This window comes from Salminus brasiliensis, chromosome 9 (assembly GCF_030463535.1).
Source record: "Salminus brasiliensis chromosome 9, fSalBra1.hap2, whole genome shotgun sequence".
Lineage (NCBI taxonomy): Eukaryota > Metazoa > Chordata > Actinopteri > Characiformes > Bryconidae > Salminus > Salminus brasiliensis.
Genome location: NC_132886.1, coordinates 31435644 through 31452234, shown reverse-complemented (window position 1 = coordinate 31452234; position 16591 = coordinate 31435644). Strand labels below are relative to the sequence as shown.

The 16591-nt window shown below is 40.6% G+C and overlaps 1 protein-coding gene across 1 annotated transcript; it reads right to left on the bottom strand.

Annotated features, from left to right (window-relative positions):
• Positions 1-13304: 13304 nt before the first annotated feature.
• Positions 13305-15962, bottom strand: klf17 (Kruppel like factor 17). The gene is made up of 3 exons (XM_072686936.1): positions 15765-15962; positions 14461-15334; positions 13305-13971 (listed from the first exon to the last, which is right to left on the bottom strand). The coding sequence occupies exons 1-3, from the start codon at positions 15849-15851 to the stop codon at positions 13796-13798; spliced, it is 1137 nt and encodes a 378-aa protein (XP_072543037.1). The 5' UTR covers positions 15852-15962; the 3' UTR covers positions 13305-13795.
• Between the last annotated feature and the right edge of the window lie 629 nt (positions 15963-16591).

Genomic DNA, 16591 nt, shown 5'->3' with positions numbered 1-16591 from the left:
ATCATTGTTAAGAAAGGCAGAGTGACTCCTCAAACCATGAATGGTTCCAAATGGTTCTTTCAACAATGATTTCTCTACCCTGGTGCTTGAGGCACCCTGGCCTGCACATTTCGGTGGTGTCCCTGCTTTAACACTTCCACTGCAACTCTGAGGGCTTGCTAATTGGCTGATTAGTTGAATCAGGTGTGTTGGCAGAAGGGAAAGCACTAACTGTGCAGGGCAGGGTGCCTCCATGAGCTGTATTGAGAAACACTGTTACAGAAGAACCAGGTTTATAACACGGATGAGAGACTGCAAGAACTCTGGTCAAGAATGCTTACATCAAGTGTTTTTCACACTTTATGAATAAGATTTTTTTGGGAACCAAAAGTCTCAAATCTCAATCTTGAGTATTGCTTTAAGAACTGAGGCACCTTTATTTGCAAAAGCCATTTTGATAATGAAATGAATTGATTAGGCAAACTTGCAAAAAAAGCTGCAGATGACAAGAGGATGGCTTCTAAAGGAGGACAATGATTCTGCACCCCTTAAAATGCACAATGGACTACATTTGAAGAAAAGAATGACTGTTTTGGCATGGCATGAAGAGACGTGCCCATTTGCCACAAGAAAATTATATAAATGAAAACTAATGTAGCTAAATCTAGGAGTCTTAGTTTGTGGGGTATTTGGCTTAAATAATCATTATTATTTTTCAATTTCATTAAGGGTTTGGTCTAAGAAAAAAATTTCATGGAGTATATTCAGAAAAATTGTCACACTTACAACCTTTTTACCATAATCTACATTACTTACAGACAACCAGAAGACATCTGTAGGTTCACTGGTGGTTTTGGATAGTATGTAAATTGGCTGTATTGGTGGTGTGGGGTCATCTTGACCCTCTGACTCCTTTTACCGCCACGGTAAAGAAATCCAAGTTGGTATATTTCCTAGAATAGTGTTTCACATCAAACCACTCTGAATAACTTGCATCTTAACCATCGAAAGTTGTTGATTTCCCCTTTAAGTGAAAGACAACATGCTATATAGAAGTTGGTCAATATTGGAGATTCCTGTTGACCAAATAAGAGATGAACCAGAGAAGCACTACAAAATGAAATTAACACACACTGCAATTTGTGACAACCAGAGTCAGATTGGGCACCAAATGAAAGGCTGGAGTAAGAGTAAAAGTAAAAGCATGTTTTGGACACCGGTGTGATCACTGGTTATCGTTAGCCTACATATACAGGCTCTCTATAGTGGACAGGACATTAAAGTGAAATGAGGCACAGCATGCCTTATTGAGTAACTGGAACTACATACACAGACCAAGCACAAATGCAAACACATGCAGCCACACATGAGTCCACATTGCACCGCTTTCATGACTCCCTGGCCAGTGATACACTCCTGTCTATAAGGGTGCGAATAATGAAATGGATTCATTAACCAATGGCAGCTGCGACACAGTGGTTACATAACAGAAACGAGGTCAGAGCTGTGTTAAGAGTGAGGAGTTGAGGAGATAGCATGTTGTCATTTGCATTTAAATGACATACCAAGATCCACATTTGTGCAGAGATGATACTGGGCTAATGGTGAAATTTCTAAAAGGGCTCATATTCAATATTTTGCAAACAAATATTTACAAACAGCCACCTGTACAGTCATTTTGTGTTGAAGTTACAAGGAGTGTTTCTGCCCAGACTGGGCTTAATGAGGCACAGTACAGGTTGGCCAATCAGAATCATGCAGAACCAGGACTTGGATATAAGATTAGCAAATCCTCAGCCACTGAAATTCTCAGCTTGCCAGCCGTCATTATTGCAATGCCGTTCTCCCACAGCACAGAGTGGCGGCAGGGGTGATATGGCAAAATATGAAAACACCAATAGACAGAATAGAGCTCTATGTGCAGTAAATGCAGTGTTTGAAGGGACATGCATTACTTGAAACAGTTAGCTCACATGTTTGGACAGCAAACATGTTACCTAGCACTAAGTTTTATTAATTACTGAGCATGTTCCTCTCTTACTACAACTGAATGCAGGACAGAGGGAGCATGGTCGAGAAACGCTGGACTAACCAACTAGTTTGCTTTAAATACCAAATTTAATTAAGTAATTTAATTAAGTAATGTATCTGTTGCCATGTCCAAATTGACAGACTTTTTAGTAAGAGTTGACTTGAGACCACCCAGAGACTCAGGAATCGATTCAGGCTCAACTTGCCCCCCAAAGACTTTTCTCAGACTTCCACGGACCTCGTTTACACCTGATCACTTCATCTGACCAGTATCTGAGTTGTATCCTAATAAGATTTGAACCCCATGCATTTACATTTGGTAGTCAAATGCATGAAACTTGATTGCTGTGTGGGAAGGAATATGTAAGTTCAATGCGCAGCAGTTGTTACTGATGTGTCAGTTGTACAGGGCAGGTTTTGGTGTGTTGAATGCATCTTGGAGAAACCGATGCATTTACGCTGCTAAAACATGTGGCTCCAATGCGTCTCTGACCACCTGACACTTTTATTTGGCTTAGTCTTATCGGGATATAATCCTGATGCTCAAGATGCATGAATTGACCAGGTGTAAACAGGGTCACAATTCTCCAGAAACGAGCCTGATCAGAACAGAACAGGTGAGATAACAGTAACAAGAGTACACTATATGGACAAAAGTATTGGGACACTCATTGTCAAGAGTTTACCCTGCTTTTGTCTCTCACTAGATTTTTGAGCACTGCTATGAAGATTTGATTGCATTCAGTGACAAGGATGTTAGTGAGGCCAGGATGTACCATAATATTAATAATATAAAAGTACCATAATTGTAGAGTACACTGTTCCATTGCGCCACAGATCAATGCTAGGAGGCTTTATACCCCTCTAACTTTTCAGGTATTCAGGTAGGTTCATGTTTATCTGCTTCAGAGGGTCCTATTCTATTGACAGTACTTCTCTACAAGGACTAGACAAGCTGTGTCTGTGCTTTTGCACATCTGTGTCAGGAATGGGTGTAACATTAGCATAAATGCATTCATAAGAAGGGATGTCCACAAGCATTTTGATATATAGTATATGTTTTAGTGTTTATTTGTAAAGGGTACAATGAAATATTGTTTATGAATCATGATAATGTTTGGTACATGCTCCCTAATATAAGAAAAGTGTACAACAATGGCTCTCTACGTTCTGTACCTATAATTTCATTGGGAATTTTCAGTCCCCACTCAGAGTCTCTGATTAAATGTGAGGAGCTATCATCCAGCATTTGAGACTATCCAAAGATCAACTGAATAAGAAGGCTGGCTTTGTCCTAGGAGGCAGACTGGGTTCACTGGCGGACACTCAATAAACTTCAGGCTACCTCACACAGTTACTCCCACCCTCTGTGCACTATTTTAGCTAAACGGAGCACTTTCGGTAACCGATTAATGCTGCTGTGCTGTACCAAAGAGTGCTACGTCAGATCCCTGCCCATGGCCATTATGCTCCATAATGAGTCAACCTATAGCTGCAGAGTTATTGACCTCATTAAATACTGAAAGGTTCAGAGCCACATAGCGTGGAGACTTTATTCGCCCAGCGTAGTCTGTTATCTAAGTACTTTTGTAGTTAAAAACAATTGAATATAATGTCATCACATCTGGAATAATATATGCAGAAATGTATATACATTTTCACATTTGTGATCTCATAGGGATGCATATTTTCCGCATAGTCATCTTGTATATTCTATACATTTTATAGTTTCATGTAAGGGCCTGAGATCACAAGTGAGCATGTTTCTATTTTGCGTTCTTTTCTAATGACCGTGACACAGATTTAATTTACAAAGATATTGTCAGCATAACAGTTTAAGTAAAAAGTTGCACTTTTAACATGAGTTTCAGAGTTTTTGTTTTGCATACTCTGCTTTAATTACAGTTCAGCATTTAAACTGAACTCCACATGTTTATGTAAAAGACTTCAAAGAATGGATTAGTGAGTAGATCAAATTCACCTAAACATGATCTTCAGTGGAGGAGTCTCAAGGCTCAAACCAACCTGACCAATCTGACTGTAAAAAGGCCTTGACATGGACAATACCACAAACTGTATATAAGATACACTGCTTACTGTATCAATATTTTGTCATGGTTGGAACAAAAACCCAAATCGACTTAAATAAACTCTTGTGAAGTTTAGAAATTTTGGAGATATTAGGTTTTGTTCCAAAAGCAGCAATATGCTATATACTGCACACCGTACCAATAATGTATACTTCATGTTGTACTAGCATGTACTGTATACTACATACCATACAAATATATACTGTGTACTGCATGTTGTACGAGTAAATCATCACTGTTTTTATCATTGACATAATGTGAATCAGGCAGATGTTCTTTACATTGTGTTGCAATGTCATGATGAATGGAAAAATAGAAATGCTCCAAAATGACTCCTAAAAGAAAGGAAAGGGTGTGTGGTTTTTTCCTCATTCTCCTATAAAGTTGCCGTTATACAACAATATACTGTATACTGAACACTGCAGTGAACCAGTGTATACTGTATATTGTGTACTGCATACTGCTCCTCATAGTGATATACAGTACAGTATTTACTTGAATAATGTGTGCTTTTCTATAAGGTCAGACCACCAAGACATTGTCTGCTACCACAAGTGTGGGACATCAACAACATAAGAAGACATGAAAACCCCAGACCCACAGTGAGCAGACAAAGCCGACAGTGGCAAGGAAAAGCTCCCTGAGAGTTGGAGGAAGAAACCCTGGGAGGAATCAACACTCACAAGGGAGACATATTCTCCTCTGGTCAGAACTATTTATAAATTATTGATAAAAGTCATCAAGACTGTTTTACTGCTCAGGTGTGCATTTTATTATTATTAATCATAATATAATAATCATGGTGTAGTATAACTTAACATAGTCGTGGCAGTGATGGTCAGAGTAAGTGATAGTAATGAAAGTTAATAGTGGTAATATTAATAGTAGCAGATCATGGTCATAAGGCAGGTAGCAGAGGTAGGAGGGTATGCAGCTGGTAGCTGGTCTGACCTAGGTAGAGGGGACCACAGCGGTCAGTCTTCTGGCAGATCGGGCTAGATGAGTGGGCAACCATTTACTTGGAGAAGGTAAAGAGAGAGAATTAGTTCTGAATGGATTTATAGAGAGCAGAGAATGTTGAGCAGTATCAGAGTGTGTCTAAAGACTCACTCAGGGCTGACTATAACAACTTAATTAAAAGGAGGGAGCCAGAAGGTAGCACAGACATGGGAGCGCCCTGAAACACTGGTGTCCATCTGCTCCACCGTCCTCAAACCTGAATGATTGCGTGCAATCAGCGAGATGACAGCTCCAGCATCTCAGTGTACTACAATTCCCTGTGTCCGCAAACCCCTGGACCTAAAACCTTTATCTAAGGGGAAACATTAATTAATTACCAAAGGCTAAACTAAACATATGAGTTTTCAGCTTAGATTTAAAGATTAAGACTGTGTCTGAGTCCCAAACATTATCTGGAATGTTATTCCAGAGTTGGGGGGCTTTGTAAGAAAAGGCTCTTCCCCCTGCTGAGGTTTTCTGAATTTTGGGAACTAGTAAGAGTCCAGCACCCTGTGATCTAAACAATCTTGATGGTTCATAATATGTAATAAGATCCCGCAGGTACTCAGGAGCGAGGCCATGTAGGGCTTTATATGTTAATAGAAGAATTTTGTAATCAATACGGAATTTAACTGGGAGCCAATGAAGTGCTGATAGAACTGGACTGATATGGTCAAATTTTCTAGTTTTAGTGCTGCAGCATTTTGAACTAGTTTATTTAGGTTATTGCTGAAACAATCTGACAATAGTGCATTGCAATAATCTAGCCTTGATGTAAAGGTGTGTATTAGCTTTTCTGCATCCTGTAGAGATAAGAAATTGCTTAGTTTCTTAGTTTCATAAGGTCTCCTTTGCATTTATTACAGCTGCAAATCTCTTGTGGTATGTCTCCATGAGTCCAACACATTGATCGACTGGGATTTTTGCCCATTCTTCCAGGCAAAACTGTTTCTGGATGGGTTCCGTTGGTGTTCAGCAATTTTTAAGTCATACCACAGACTCTCAATTAGATTAATGTCTGGGCTTTGAGCAGGTCATTCCAATTCAATATATAGTTTTCTCTTATTCCTCTAATTTCCCTGTTTTAGCACCATCTATTGTTCTGTTTGACAGTTTTGACCAGTTTCCCAGTCCATGAGGCCGTTTTCTGGGTGATAAAAGATGTTGGGTTTGCACCAGACATAGCATTTACCCTAATGACCAAAAAGTTACATTTCTTTCTCATATGGAAGAGGGTACCACAGTACCCTCTTCCATATGTTTCCACATGCCTGTTGGCAAACAAATGTCTTTTTTTTCTTCTTTTCTTTAAGCAATGGCTTTTTACTGCACTGATACCCCAATCTCAGTTGTGGAGCTTTCCAGCTCCTTCAGGGTTATCTTTGTCGTCTTTCTTGCCTCTCTGATTAATGTGTATATATATATATATATATATATATATATATATATATATATATATATATATATATATATATATATATATATATCTTATACTGAGATCATGTGACTGTGTGTGATTAAACAGGTGGACTAATTATGTGACTTTTAAAGGTAATTGTTAGGGGCTTTATAGTAAAGGGGGTGAATACATATGCATGCACCATGTAATTGTAATTCACTTCACCAATCTGTCGTTAAATAAAATAATTCAAATAAAAATCAATTTAAATTCCAGGTTGTAATGCGACAAAGAAGGGAAAAAAAACTCCAAGGGGGATGAATACTTTCACAATGCAATATAGGAGGAATCCTTTTGGGAACATTTCGAATGTGAGAAAGGTACCTGAAACAGAGGCATTGTCTTAAACCTGCAACTGTGCGCTTACATGTTCAAATCAGCACAAGCTGCAGCAGACAATAACAATTTCAAGGGAAATTCCTATAAGGAAGTGTCCCCAGCATGTGATGGGAAAATATCAATTACAGGTAAAATAACACAACGCTTTTTGAGGAACCTGACAGCTGAGCAGAAAAGTCCTGGGGCATCCTGGAGAAATTTGAATGTGAAGAGGAAGTGGGTACTGTAGAGGTAAAGCTGTAACAGAAAGTGAAACCTAAATGACTCAGTGTGAGAATGGGGGGTTATTTTTCTGATAACGGTCAGAACTTGATTCATCGTGAACTGACTCTGTAGGATTAAATGTGTTTAATATATGGCGCAAATGACAGAGCTGCGTTACGAGATACATAAAGAAATCATCATAAAGAAATCTCTAGCTGAATGCTATGCTATGCAAATAGCTGATAGTATTCCGAGTGTAGGCTAATCCCCTTAGTGGTAACACAGACTGGGAGTTGCATCAGCAAAACGGATCTGTGAGAAAACACTGCCATCCAGTGGTCGAAAATAAACCTTTGCACGAGTGAAAGCAACTCGACTCAATAACGATGAAGTCATTAAGCACTCATGTAGTATTTTTCAGATCCAGTTTACTTCACATTCTCTGGTATATTTGCCATATGTTTGGTTTGTAATTCAGTTCATACACACACGGACGTACATGAGCGTAACTTCAGAGCTAACACTACAACGAGTCGTGTTGCATGGCGTTGTTTCGCCGCCTGCGTTTGCATTAGCAATAGCAAGTTAGCTTGTGGCTTGTGTTCGGTTGATGCTAGCTAGCTAACATTTAGCATATGGTAAGACGATTTGTGCACTATAAAGCACAGCTTTTGTGATTTTGTAATGCTAATGCTCAAATGAGTGGAACTGTTAGTACACATAAGGCTCATAAGTTCATCCACTCATTTTTGCTGTGTCAAAAATGACTTACGTCGGTACAGACGTAAACAAGTAAATCATTCATTCTTTTTAATTAATAAATACTACCTTTTAATTAGGCTAATTGTTGATTATGGTCTGTTTAATAAATACATAGCATGATGACATTTTAAAACGTTTTAAATAAGCTTATCTCCAACAACTGTATGTTTGTAATTTGGCTTGTTACCAGCAGAGGGAGACAAAGGACAAATCCCAATCTTGTGTTCCTGTGGACTTGTGAAACGTCATCAGTCGCAGCCTAAGTACTGTTCCATTCAGAAGTTCGCATCTAGCCAAGTACAGTCCAAATGCCCGGATGTGTTTTGGTTCCGCCTGTGTTATGGAGGATGCATTAAGAGGTGACTTGTGTGGCACAGAAAAAATATTAGATTAAATTATGCACCACGCTTACTATACATCATCCTCCGGTCCTCAGGAGTTTGAACTACCACAGGCTGCACTACACTAGTCCGAACTATAGTATTGAGAATCCCTTGTCCTGAAGTTAAACTGTGAGGAGAGGTACTGTCCTGTTAAAAAAAAAAAAAAAAAAAAAAAAAAATATATATATATATATAATTTTTTTTTTTTTGCTGCAAAAGTTTCGTCACTCTTGACCAAAGTGTGAAGTTTAAAGTGACATATATATTTGTTAGTCATTGTTGCTAATAAAACTTCAAACACATACCAGCAAATTCTAATTCAGAGTTACTCTTTCATAACATAATTTAAGGTCTATCCATAAATGTTCATGATGTTTTATGAAGCCATTCCATAGGCTTCAGTTTGTGTCTCTTCAGGCAGTCCTTGATGTATTCCACGTATTTTCTGGAATCCTTTCTCTCTACCCATGCAATATTGTCAATGGATCTGGTATAACACAACCCCAAAGCATGATAGAACCACTTATTGCAGTTGGCAAGGTGTTCTTTCCAGTCTTTACCACCCTCTTGATTCCTCCAAACTTTAATGCAGGTTCTTGGCAGTCATATATGGGTTTACAGCATATGAGCAGTTCTCTCTGAGAGTTTCAGATGTCATCTTGACCTCCACAGTTCCCCAGAACTGATATTCCTTAATAGCAGTCTGCAAAGAGCATAGAATTGTGTAGGAATAGTCCCTACCAATATCCAGTGACTACTGAGTTGTATAATGATCAAAAATTAAAATATAACATTGAATGTCTAGTCAGTGTATTTGGTACACAAACGGTTAACAGATCTTGTTCTCTCTGAGTCCTGCCTCCTTAACCCGCATCACTAACAGGCCTGGCTTTGCAGTTTCTTGCTAACGCGTGAGAGACTGTGATTTTTAGATGCACTAAAGCTCTGTCAACTACATGTGCACGTAGGCGAGTGAGGGACATTATCCAACAGCTGTGTGAACAGATTTTTGTGTGCATTGGTTCATCAAAGGACAGTGTGTTTATTTTTAAATGAAGAATGACTCCGTAGGCCATTACACAGAACTGGTGGCAACCCTAGACGTTAGTGTGTGTGTGGTGATTAGCCTAATCAGAAAGGTAGCCAGAAAAAGTCTAAATCAAAGAAAAAAAGAGTGTCATCAATACTGGTAATAATAATTCTCAACAAAGCCATGGATGTTTTTGCTTACTGTTCATTTGGCTGCATTTGTCAGGAGACAGAAACAAGTAGTAGCTTAGACGGAGGAGAGGCAGGTGGAGAGGCAAATAATGACCTTATCTGTTACCCTGGTTCAGTAAAGGTTCAGTATTGTGACAGATGTTAGGCTGGTGATGTACAGTGGTTCATCAGTGTGTGTCTGAAAGCTGAGAGAGTTGAATAGGCACATGTTGTCTCACTGTTCATATAGCATGCACCAGTCTGTCATTTTATCAAGTGACGGAAGCAAATTCATTAACTAACATATTCTTAAATTCAGTATAGATGAAGAAAACCCTAAATGTCCATCCCTAAATAGTGTTGGTTGTATTTTATTATAAATATTTGCTTGTTTAGTTGTTCTATCATAAAGTACAGAGCCCCACAACTCTTCTCCCAACATCCTTAACTGATACATTTTTAGGGCCCTTGTCAGTCACTTGCCCCTAGAAGTGTCCTAACTGCAGTGGAGAAACGGAAAACACTGGCCCCTTTTTATAGCCTTCCTCTGTCTTGGGGGCATCGATTACTTTTGTATTCAGATCTTTCAGCAATTTCATAGATGAGCCCATTGTTGCTACAGAGTGTTAGAACAAGCTTGGAAATGTAATTTAGCTGACCGTTTCTAATTACAGTTGGTGACAGGCCTGATTGGCTAATCACGATCTGAGACCATGTAAAACAAAAAGACTTTGCAACATTAAGGGTGCCAAAACATTTTCTGATTTGTCTTTAATGTTTGATTTATTAGAATATGTAGCTAATGTACATCAACACTGTTATATAAAAACCTTGTATCTGAAAAATGGCACCTTTACAGGGAAAGACAAAAGTCTTATTGACTTCAAATAAAAGTATTCCAAGTCATTTTGGAGCATTTGTATTGGTCTATTCTGATAACTTTGAAACAATGTAAAGAACAAATTATTACAAAAAGTCAACGTACAAAACAGGCGAATCTTAATCAAGTAACAGGGAAGCAAAACGTAAGAAATGCTAGCTACTGGGACAGGACTGTCTAAATCACAGCTTAGTTATTTATGACAACACAGCTTAACGCTCATATCTAGTGAGCTGTCGATACCATGGCAACATCAGGGTGTACTGTTGCCTTCGTGATTCAATTACAGTAACCTTCATCACAACAGCATTGGCAGCAAGGCATCGAGTTAGCTTGCTACCTGTGGCTACCCGATTCGTGTTCCTGCCCAATCTGCGCCGGACACAAAATTGGCCAAGGGACGCGGATTGGACAGTCACAGTGCCAAGTCCGCAGTGACGGTGTTGCTGCCCGATCTCCCTACTCCTAATTGGCTTAGGCTAGGCTAATGCTAGCGCTGAGTTAACGTGTTTTGCGATCTTGGCTGCGTCCAGAAACGTTTGCTGCTACTCCTCTCTCCTCCTCCTCCTCCTTTCCTCCTCCTCTCCTACCCCAGAAGAAGGTGGAAGAGTCGAGGAGAAGAGAGGAGCAGGAGGAATGCAGAGAAGCAGCAGGAATTGGAGAAATGGCACAGCTGATCCTTTTACATATAATGTTGACTACTGATGAACTGAGCCAATCACAACACTCGCTTTCAGCGCACCCCAGGACAGCCCAGCCAATCACAGCACTCGCTTATTAACTGCGTTAATAATACAGTGAACCGTATCTAAATATAATAATATAAAATAAAACATATATACAATGTAACACATATATATATATATATTACTGCTCATTGTATTAGTTAAAGAATATTAGTTAATATATGCGTTTATGACGTGTGTTCTCCAGTTTCCCGTGGCCTCTGAGCGTGCACGCATTGACGTCACTCCAAAATCTTTAAAGGACTTTCTGGGTAGGATCCTCTCGTGTCTCGTCTCCTGGAAGCAGCTTCAAGGGAAATTTTAAGCGGCTTCCTTCGTGTCCTCCGGTATTTGGACAGGCAGCAAGGTGGCGCCACAAAATCAGTGTCCGTGTCACGGAGGAGAGGAGGAGGATCGGTAGGAAAGAAGCAGTGACGTTGGGGGTTTCTGGACGCAGCCCTGGAGCTTTTCCAGTTAATTTAAATATATTTGAATATGTGAAAAAATTGAATGACTCCCTCTCCTGGCCCCAGTGGGTACTGCTAATGCCTAGACCGCCACTTGAATGCACTCATCAACCTCAGCTAATGCTCATGCTCTGCCCTGGGCTTAAACCGGGTGTTTGTGAAGTCCGTGTGGTTTTACCTGTGACCCCGGTCTGCTTTGCCGACAATGAGTCGTGGACAAGACTAATAACTACTCAGCACATGCAGCCATTTATGCAAAATCATACATATAAGTACAAATCTTCCAAAATAAAATACTTAATAATAAGAAGAAGCTCAGTTCAAAATATAATAAAGTACATTCACATACCTATTTTTTTTAGCACTGATGGTAACCGGGAAACTGGACAAAGCTGTGAGACCCACTCTGGCCAGCAGAGGGCGACATTAGACAGCAATTAGCTCAGAGTGCGGTGAGTTCTAAAGTCCGAGAGAGCACTTTACCACTGAACAGCCTAATGATCCCAGTGTTCAATAATCTCTGGCGGTTGAGGACCTGAAGAGATGAATAGACGACGCCGTGTCTTGAAATCAGCATTACAGCTTAAATATCAGAATGGACAATATTCCATGTGCCTAAGTAGCATGTGGATGATTTCTAATGTCTTGAGTGTGCTCAAATGAAAACACGTTTACTTCTACCCAAGAATGCTTATTTTAAGGAAGTAATTTAAAATAAATTCTAGATGTATATGTGATATGTTAAACTGAGCAGCCTCGTACCCCTGTTTTTAAGGGAAAGAACAAGTTAGATTACAAAATACATGTGAACAAGTTTCTGTATTTAAAATCTAGTAATTATGAGTTTATATACAAAAAAAAAAAACATCATATTTAAGTATTCAGATTGCAAAACAAGTATGGGCTTGTGTTTTCAGGATAACGGCAGCGGTGTATCTAGCTAGCTAACAGTGGAGTTATATAAAATCCTGACGAGCTGGTTTATAATGTGTAAAACAATAATTAAATCATAAAAACGTTTCAAACGGATACACCTGCTGATCATCTTAGAGTGGGATTAGTCTTCGCGTGCAGTCATTGAACTTGTCTTGCGCTCGTTCCTGCAGGTTCAGTGTCCTCAACCTGGCAACCCGCTGAGCGGCGCGTCTGGGGAGGAGGAGGCGGAGGCGGAGGAGGAGGCGGAGGAGGAGGCGGAGGAGGAGGATGAGGGGGCGGGGCAGACTACTCTCGCCAGCTTTGTGAAATTGGACTGCACTACACATTTTAAACCATTTCTGCCATTTACTACTTATTTGCTCATTTTTATTTTCAAGGAAATAATTAATAAGTAAAAGATAAATGAAAACTATACAACTGACATTTAGCTGCTGTTTTCTTTTTCGTGTTGAATTTTATTGTTATGCTGGTGACGTCACGTCTGTGCTGCTGCGTGATTGGTCACACCTCAGGCTTCTGAAGTTCAGCATTGTATTTTAGGGTATATTGTATTTTAGGGTATATTGTATTTTAGGGTATAGGTGCATCAGCAGAATAGAGCCCAGAAAAGGTTCTGCAGCCCTGGACTGGTTTCTGTGGCCTGTGGAATAGTGGAGATCTTTTTGGAAGATTCTTTAAAGAACCATTTACTACAAAATGTGCTCCATCATAGAAAAGTCTATTTAAGCTATTTGTGGGCACATATATATATGTGTGTGTGTGTGTGTGTACAGAAATGTAAATACTCTTTTTGTTTTGTTTTGTTTTGGTGAAAGTAAAAGAACCAGTCAGATTACAAAAGAAATGTGAACAAGTTTCTGTATTTGAAAACCTAGTAATTCTGAGATATACAGAAAATACATCATATTCAAGTATGCAGATTAAAAACAAGTAGCACATGAGCTTTCCACTTCTGGTTCAGCGAAGGGTAAAGGGTTGGCACTGGCAGGGCACTTCAGATTCCACTTCAGTACCTGATAGAAAAGTCCTGAAGCCCCACACTGACATACTGATATATCTCAAATTACTCTCTGTACAAAAAGAAGAGTCTTGTATTCCACTCTAAAACCCCAACGAAAGCTTTTCTGGTCGATATAAATGTATGAACACTGGAATTAATATGTACAAAAATACGGGTCCTGCCCTGGAAACTCATCTCACTCATCACTAAATAACTTATTGCCTCATGAATCTCTCTCATTCTTAAATACTGCTATAATTTATAAAAGTCCACGTCCTCATCGTATGTACAGCTGCCGTCCCAGAGCAGGGTTAGCTTCGCCTATAAGAAAATACAGTCCTTTACATGTGCCTCTTCATGTGCAGGGCCAGGTGATCTGAGCGGGAGAAGGCTCTCTCGCACAGGTGGCACTGAAAAGGCCTGTGGCCGGTGTGTTTCCTGTAGTGGCGGGTCAGCTCGTCTGATCTGGCGAACTTCCAGCCGCAGCCCTCCCAGTTACAATGGTAGGGTTTCTCACCTGTGGACAACAATAAAAAAAAAGTGAGGTTAGTGTCAGCAATGTCAGCAGATACAGAATTAGGTAATTTCAGTACACTCTTGTTCTGTGTTGTTACACAATTCCAGTGTTAAAGAGGTTTAATATGCATAACTAATTTTATTTATTTATTTATACGTTTGTAAGGGTACCAACATTTTCACTTCATTGAACTTGCCAAGCTTGATCCAAACTACTTATTACACACATTGTTTCGTAACTACATTTCTCATTACAATTAGGTTCTGTAACTTTCGACTTTTTTGTTAAATTAAACTTTTAGTTAATTTTTACTTTTTATTTTACTTTTTATTTGGAAAAAAGTGAAATTGATTTTTAAAATATTAAAATATTATATTAATAAAATATTTTAGTACCAAATATTTTTTAATTCACTTGAAGGTTTCCATAATGTTCCTTCCATAAAATTCTCCTTCCAGTTACAGTCCCAGTAAATAGAACATGTCTTACCTGTGTGTGTGCGCATGTGCGCTTTCAGGTGGGAGCTTTTGGTGTAGGTCTTCCCGCAGCCCGCGAACTCGCAGCTGTGCGTGGCTGCGCGCTTCCGCGCCCACGTGCGTCTCCCGCGCCTGGGTCTGCTCTGCTCATCTGCGCGCAGGAGGTCCAGCAGTGGTGAGGAGGGCGGGGTCAGCACGTTCAAGCCCGGATGCTGCTGCTGCTGCTGCTGCTGCTGCTGCTGCTGTTGGTGTTGCTGTTGGTGTTGGTGCTGCTGCTGCGCGTAAGCAGCGTAGTGTCCGTGATAGTGCTGCGGGTAATGAGACGCGTACGCCTGCGCGTTCACGTACGACGGCTGGTGCTGCTGCTGTTGCTGCTGCTGATGTTGCTGCTGCTGAAGGTCCCGGGACAGCTGTTGCACGTGCTGGGCAAAGGCGTGCGCGTGCTGCTCGTGCGCGATCCCGGCCCCCATGCTGTGCGCTTTTGGTCCGTAAAAATGTCCCTGGTAGTCGGCAGTCATCATGCACGGCCGCTCGCTGCGCTCCGTCTTCAGCCCATAGGCCAGGGCGGGATGCGCGTGCGCGGGCACGTGGTGACTCCCGAGGTCCGTGTAGTCCACAGCTCGGTAGCTCGCCTCCTGTGGCGAGAAGAGCTCGGTCACCAGCGGGCCGTGCGCGTCGTGCGCGTGTCCGCAGCTGTCCGGAGACTCCGGCAGGGTGTAGGAGGTGGGGGGAGGTGGGGCCGGTGGCTCGCCGGGCAGAGAGTTGGACAGAATGAACTCCAGATCCAGAAACTTGGCGAGCTCGTCCTCGTCTTTAGACTCCACGATGCTGAATTCAAGCTCGATGAGCGGCTTTGAGGCGTCCTCTGACCCAGCAGGTGACCAGTCCTGAGACAGAGACGGAGAAGAGTGAGCCAGGCTGAACAGAGCTGACTTTAAGAGCAGAGGCTTACATTTATTCAAGAACTAATTCTAACTGAACATCTGGAGTTTACGGGGTTTAAAAGTATCAATTAACTTGTTTAGCACTAGAACATCTGTTCTCTGTAAAAAAAATAATAAATAAATAAAAAATATTATTAATATATATATATTATTGGTCTGTTTGACATCCACAGTTGCCCTGAACTGACATTTCTTGATAACAGTTTTAACTGTGGAAACTTTTCAGAGAATGCCACGTTTCGTGTATTTTGCTTTAGTCTTTGTAAAATTGGTTTATATAAAATGCGTCCTCATCAGTTCCTGAAAGGGCTTTCCTTAATTAAAACCAGTCCTTAATTAAAACAGTCTCAAAATGAAATCAAGCTGTACTTACTCGCACTATTTCGGCGTGCTTCTCCTCCAGAGTTTGGCAGTCTGAGAAGGTGCTGATGGACGGCAGCAGCGCGTCCGTTAAAGCCATGTTTCAAATCTTGAATGAAAACGTTTCAGAGTAAATAAAACCAAAGCGTAGAGGAAAGCTGTCCGCGCTGTGTTCGCCTGGTCATGCAGGCTGAGGGAGCTGGAGCGGACACTGAAGGCTTCGTCTGGCCGCCTCCTGTTTTGGCCGCTCGTTATAAGGCGGGTTTGAATTGCGTGTGGGCGTGGCTTCATGGCGAAGCGCTACCGGGCTGGTTGGCTTGTCGTGTGGGCGGGGCATCGCGGCGAAGGATGTTTTCACCTGGCAGAGGTGAAGGTGTTGTAGCCTTGCTGTCACATTCCCGCATGATAATGTGGACAGACGAGGCTGTTATTACATTATCCTCAGGTTTCTGTTTGTGTTTGGACAGCAGTTTTAGTAGGTTTACATGACAGCAATATGACAATAGGCGATATATAATAATAGGCGAATATGACAGCACTGGACACCTTTTTAAATAACAGTATACACAAATACACACCTGCTATATGACTTTCTGATAGACAGACAGACAGATAGACAGATAGATAGACAGATAGACAGACAGACAGATAGATAGATAGATAGATAGATAGATAGATAGACAGATAGACAGACAGACAGATAGACAGATAGATAGATAGATAGATAGATAGATAGATAGATAGATAGATAGATAGATAGACAGATAGATAGATAGATAGACAGATAGATAGGGCACAATGAAAAGATATTACACTGGACCCCAACTCATTTAAAATACT

Coding starts and splice junctions, on each gene's coding strand:
- klf17 (XM_072686936.1), bottom strand. CDS start 15,851: ATGGCTTTAACGGACGCGCTGCTGCCGTCCATCAGCACCTTCTCAGAC. Junction 15,335..15,764: donor AGCACGCCGAAATAGTGCGA/GTAAGTACAGCT, acceptor TCTCTGTCTCAG/GACTGGTCACCTGCTGGGTC. Junction 13,972..14,460: donor GCACATGCGCACACACACAG/GTAAGACATGTT, acceptor TGTTGTCCACAG/GTGAGAAACCCTACCATTGT.